Below are 6,497 nucleotides of genomic sequence, written 5' to 3'. Positions count from 1 at the left end.
AGCTCTCCGAAGCACAACCTGTAAGTACGATTGATACGTTATGTGTACATTTTCAAATGAGTGCTCAAAATATCAAGTTTTTGTGCTAATATGTGATGTATACCTAGTGCAGCTTTAGGTTAAGCATGATATTACTGCAAGTAGTTCAGATAATTCGCTGTGAACCCACTATTTCCCAAGAATGTGTCGATTAATGTAGAGTGACGTTGTTCTAATTACTTCGTTTAATAATAAAGAATGTAGCATAGCACACAGACTTTATAATCATTGTGAAATTGCTGTTTATTTTGCTGCACCAGCAGCTATAAGCACGATTCGCTTGCATAAGTGTTTTTGTATTTTATGTCATTATTATAAGAACGGATTAGAGCACTATATTATTGTTCTATGTAAAGGTGCTTTGTCAATGAGAGTAGGCTTATGGAAGGGATGGGTTTGCTCCGAACTTGCTTGGAACTAATCGTTTCGAAATCATTGGCAAATTACTCTAATATTAAATGTATATTCTGAGAAAATTACAATGTTTTCTGACCTTAGATGCATTTAAACCAGTTGTAGGGGACTCCGACACAATATTAGGACACTTTAAAATACCATATGACCTGCTCTTTAAGATAAAAAATGGCAGTGAATACATATTATATTACAAAGGATTTCAAATAAATGATGTTCTTTGGAACTTTCTATTCATCAAATAATCCTGGGGGGAAAATGGATTTTACGGTTTCCACAAAATATTAAGCACCACAACTAACTCAGCATTGACAAGCAGAAATATTTCCTGAGCAGCAAATCCGCATACTGTAATGATTTTTGAAGGATCTTGTGGGACTGAAGACTGGAGTAATGGCTGCTGAAAATTCAGCTTTGAATTATTAAAATATATAAAAAATAGAAGTTATTTTAAATTGTAATAATATTTCAAAATATTATTATTTTTACCATATTTGTGATCAAATAAATGCAGCCTTGGTGAGCATAAAAGACTTCTTAAAAAAAAAAATCTTACAGACGCCAAACAGTAGTATAAAACACTACTACAATATTTTGAAACGTGGTGCTCTGCAAGGGCTTAATTTTTTTCAAACATGCAGACTTGATGTTTATAAAACATGCAGATTTATAATAATAATAATAATAATTGCTTTTAAAAGCAATTACTTTTTTATTACTATATTGCTATTATTATTATTATTATTATTATTAATTGCTTTTAAAAAGTATTTTTTTATATATTTCCCAGTAAATGAGATGTGTGTTATAAAAAATATTCACACTGTACAACATTGTTTTATCTTAACTAATTACAGGTAAATTATCGTGATACTCACCCGTAGTTTGACCTGTGTCCGTCTGCGAAGCCATTTCTCGCGGGGGCTGGATGGAGAGATGGGAATAGCATCCGAACAATCGCCTTCCCCACCCTTCAGACAGTTGCATTGCATTACCTGACAAAGTGGCAGAAATATTGATGCTGTAAATTCCCAGTCTTATAAATTCAAGGCTTAGTCTGAATTAATCCCAAATCTGAGCGAATGTCTGAGACCACTATGATAAAAACGTTTCTATTTTGTGTTTTCTTTTTTTCTTCTTTTTTCTCATTGAATATAACATTTTCATTAAAAAAATATTTATATTCCAGAATTTCATTTTTTTTTGTCAAATTAAAATGTTTATTTCCAGATTTAAATGAAAGCAGTTCCACAGACACCACTGTAAATTTTATTATAAAATGCGTTTTATTTAGTATGCTTATGAGAACTTTTTTTTTTTTTAATGTTATTTATTTAGTCTGTCTTTCTGCTCCTTTCTACTACATAATTCTCAATAATGTGTTGTTAAAACTGCTCCCGTGAGTCTGTGTCCTCTCCGGCATGACATTAGCCAACATTTGCTGAACACATTAGACATAAAGAGCCACAGTTCTTCTTATCTTTTGACCGGATCAATGCACTTCTACATGTTTCTAAATATAGTCACTGGATGACGCATTTCAGCATTATTACATAGTCTGTGCTGTTTGGCCTTCTCTTTTTTTCCCCCTCGGTAGTTCAGAAGGCAGCTCATTGTTTGACATGGCATCCCTGTAGAGTTCTCAAACAAATTGAGGTGTGAGTCACTATAAGTTCACGAGAGTCTTAACCAAGGATGTCTGTAATAGCTGCAGAAAGCTACCTCGTTTGCATTCCCATTTATTTCAATGGCAGTTGCTTGGCTGGTACTGCATTCCCTGAAAGTATAGTTGTGTACTTAATTACGCTTTACACTACGCACTTATTCATAAACTGGCTGAAAACTACGTAGCTACTGTCTGTTTTCAGGTTGTTGTTGTTTTTTTTGTTTTGTTTTTTACATACGTGTGAAATGGCTAAAATTTGCAAAAAGAATCTCTTTTGATCTAATCAGTCAAATGGGTTTGCAAAAAACTGTTTGATTCATTAAGAAAGTTGTGTTGGTACAGCTTCAAACTGGGCGATGCTAACCAAGCTAACCAGACTTCTTGCTCTCAGCCCTTCAAAGTGACCTAGAGATTTGATCATGTGATGACAGCCCTATTTCATTCCGTTCTGATTCCCATCTGTGTTATTGTCTGATCTGAAGCAAGTTAAAGGGGTAATATGATGCAATTTCAAGTTTTCCTTTGTCTTTTGAGTGTTACAAGCTCTTCATGCATATATAAGATCCGTAAAGTTGCAAAGACTAAAGTCTCAAACCCAAAGAGATATTCTTTATAAAAGTTAAGACTCGTCCACCCCTTCCTAAAACGCCTCATTTAAACACACCTCCACATATCTACGCCAGTGTGTTGGAAAATTTGCATAACACCGCCCAAATGTTTACGCAAAGAAAGAAGGCGTAACTTTTATTCTCGCTGTAGTATTGTTGCCGCCGCCGCCATGTCGTGGAGACGCTGTGTGTTTCCAAATATGGTGTAACATTTCCGTCACACGCTTGAGGTATTCAGTCAATCACAACGCACTGGATAGCTGGCCAATCAGAGCACTCCATGCTTTTCAGAACGATGAGTTTTGTAAAAATCAACACAATTCAGAAAGACGGGGCAGAGAGGAGCAACAATATTGTACAGTATGTGGAAAATAATGTGTTTCTTGAACCTTAAACTGTAAACACATTGCATTACACCAAATAATGTTATTTTTAGCATCGTCATATGACCCTTTTAAGGGAAGAAATGGCTGAACTTTAGACTTTTTAGTACTATTGTCATGCTAGAAGGAAAGGCAGCAAGCTTGAGTGAATAAAAAAGCAAATCCACAGCTTTTCCAGAAGTTATGCAAATATTTGGGGAAATCTGGAGACAAAACAAAGTTTATCGTGATATTCATGAGAACTCCAGCTTGTAGGTTCTGGCAGTAAGACCTTGAAGTCAGCCTGAAATAAAAATTAATTTTAGGGCTTTTCACACTGCGCTTAACCTCGGGTTATCATCGTTCTAAACACAGCTTTTAACCCCGGGCTTTTAACCCAAATTTAACCTGTAATTTGAAAATGGTGTTAGCACCGCTTTTTACCTGGGGTTATGAAACCCTGCTCTGGAGCAGCCGTGTAAATAGGTTGCCTGCTGTTCGTCCAATCAGTGACAGTGACACCGCAAATATGCAAATAAGAATGTTAACCCAGGGTTTAGGAATGTACAGTGTGAAACGTCTGTTAATGAATACCCAGGATTAACAGTTAACCCCAGGTATAGTATAAGCAGTGTGAAACATGATTACAGATAACCCAGGATTCCGTTAATTCGGGGTTTAGGATGACCCAGGGTTAACAATACCAAGTGTGAAAAGCCCTATTGACCTCTTTCTTAAAATGGAAACAACCAATGGAATCAACCAAGACCCCACCCTATAATCACTTGGGTCACAATATGGATCACAATATGCTACTTCTGTTAAATTGCAACTTTGAACTTTGATGTTATCTTAAAGGGCTAATCATCTAAATTCTGTCATTATTTACTTAACCCCATGTTATTCAAAGCCTGTAAACTTTTCCCCCCCTGTGGAACATAAAATATGGTATTCTGAAGAATAACCAACACTGGAGTCCTTTTACTTCCATTGTGTGAAAAACACTGAAACATTTCTTAAAATATTTTCTTTCATGTTCAAAAAAAAAAAGTCATGCAGTTTTTGTAAAACAGGAGTACATTATGATAGAATGTTTCACTTTTAAAGTTTAGCACTTTTGATAATTGACAGGTGAGTGGGCATTCCTTTTACCCTGTCCCAGATACATGAGGATTAATTACAGTTTACACTACATATGCGATGTGGTATATGGTATTTAGTGCCGCTCACTTCAGATCACTCGAGATGGATGTTAATATACGGTGAAACAGGGCTTTTTTCCTCAAGTTGTGGTATTATATGTTATGCAACCTTTGTAGTAGAGCAGAGAACTGTACTTACCTGTCTAAGAATAAAAGCCACAGCATCCGTGGACTTCCAGTATGATGCGTGGAAAAGGTGAGGCAGTGCTATAGTGGGAAATGTGGTGATCACATCTGGAGAGTACAGCACATAATCTAACCGCTTCAACCCCCACCACCTGCTACATACTGAGTGAGAAAAAAAGAGAGGATTTATGGTATACATGCCTGAACCACACTTATAGATAGCCTATATTTCCATATCCATCAAAGCGTCTGACTTCCATGTGGAAATGAATAAAGTATATGAACAACCTGAAAGCACCTGATTCAAGGACATGCTGTGCTCTTGAGACTCACTGTGTGAGATGCTAACAGGCTCGCTAGGGGCAGTTTCAGACCCCTCAGCATCAGTGCCAGAGTGGGCAGGGCCAAGTGGAACAACTCGATCGCTGCCCCTGCGGGACACACTTCCTCCACAGCACTGCTCTGGGGGTCCATCTACAGAAACACTGCTGTCTGAGAAGTGTCTGAGCACGGTGTCCACTTTGGGGAGAAATAAATAAAACACAACAGTTCCAATTTATTGACTCTAAGAATGTATTGTGACGTAACCATCAAGTGAAAAGTAATAGTGACAGTGACACCGCAAATATGCAAATAAGAATGTTAACCCAGGGTTTAGGAATGTACAGTGTGAAACGTCTGTTAATGAATACCCAGGATTAACAGTTAACCCCAGGTATAGTATAAGCAGTGTGAAACATGATTACAGATAACCCAGGATTCCGTTAATTCGGGGTTTAGGATGACCCAGGGTTAACAATACCAAGTGTGAAAAGCCCTATTGACCTCTTTCTTAAAATGGAAACAACCAATGGAATCAACCAAGACCCCACCCTATAATCACTTGGGTCACAATATGGATCACAATATGCTACTTCTGTTAAATTGCAACTTTGAACTTTGATGTTATCTTAAAGGGCTAATCATCTAAATTCTGTCATTATTTACTTAACCCCATGTTATTCAAAGCCTGTAAACTTTTCCCCCCCTGTGGAACATAAAATATGGTATTCTGAAGAATAACCAACACTGGAGTCCTTTTACTTCCATTGTGTGAAAAACACTGAAACATTTCTTAAAATATTTTCTTTCATGTTCAAAAAAAAAAAGTCATGCAGTTTTTGTAAAACAGGAGTACATTATGATAGAATGTTTCACTTTTAAAGTTTAGCACTTTTGATAATTGACAGGTGAGTGGGCATTCCTTTTACCCTGTCCCAGATACATGAGGATTAATTACAGTTTACACTACATATGCGATGTGGTATATGGTATTTAGTGCCGCTCACTTCAGATCACTCGAGATGGATGTTAATATACGGTGAAACAGGGCTTTTTTCCTCAAGTTGTGGTATTATATGTTATGCAACCTTTGTAGTAGAGCAGAGAACTGTACTTACCTGTCTAAGAATAAAAGCCACAGCATCCGTGGACTTCCAGTATGATGCGTGGAAAAGGTGAGGCAGTGCTATAGTGGGAAATGTGGTGATCACATCTGGAGAGTACAGCACATAATCTAACCGCTTCAACCCCCACCACCTGCTACATACTGAGTGAGAAAAAAAGAGAGGATTTATGGTATACATGCCTGAACCACACTTATAGATAGCCTATATTTCCATATCCATCAAAGCGTCTGACTTCCATGTGGAAATGAATAAAGTATATGAACAACCTGAAAGCACCTGATTCAAGGACATGCTGTGCTCTTGAGACTCACTGTGTGAGATGCTAACAGGCTCGCTAGGGGCAGTTTCAGACCCCTCAGCATCAGTGCCAGAGTGGGCAGGGCCAAGTGGAACAACTCGATCGCTGCCCCTGCGGGACACACTTCCTCCACAGCACTGCTCTGGGGGTCCATCTACAGAAACACTGCTGTCTGAGAAGTGTCTGAGCACGGTGTCCACTTTGGGGAGAAATAAATAAAACACAACAGTTCCAATTTATTGACTCTAAGAATGTATTGTGACGTAACCATCAAGTGAAAAGTAATAATATATATATATATATATATATATATATATATATATATATACATACA

General features: G+C 37.3%; 1 protein-coding gene across 1 annotated transcript in view; it reads right to left on the bottom strand.

Moving 5' to 3' along the window:
• plrdgb (PITP-less RdgB-like protein) overlaps nt 1-6,497 on the bottom strand; it is a 108,163-nt gene that overhangs the window by 8,009 nt on the left and 93,657 nt on the right. The window contains exons 9-11 of the mRNA XM_016524984.1: nt 6,177-6,362; nt 5,857-6,005; nt 1,332-1,448 (exon numbers count right to left, since the gene is read on the bottom strand). Coding sequence (XP_016380470.1) covers nt 1,332-1,448; nt 5,857-6,005; nt 6,177-6,362 — 452 coding nt within the window. The remainder of the gene's footprint in view (nt 1-1,331; nt 1,449-5,856; nt 6,006-6,176; nt 6,363-6,497) is intronic.

This window comes from Sinocyclocheilus rhinocerous, unplaced genomic scaffold, assembly GCF_001515625.1.
Source record: "Sinocyclocheilus rhinocerous isolate Xijiao unplaced genomic scaffold, SAMN03320098_v1.1 scaffold964, whole genome shotgun sequence".
Taxonomy (NCBI): domain Eukaryota; kingdom Metazoa; phylum Chordata; class Actinopteri; order Cypriniformes; family Cyprinidae; genus Sinocyclocheilus; species Sinocyclocheilus rhinocerous.
This window is presented reverse-complemented; position numbering and strand designations above follow the sequence as displayed.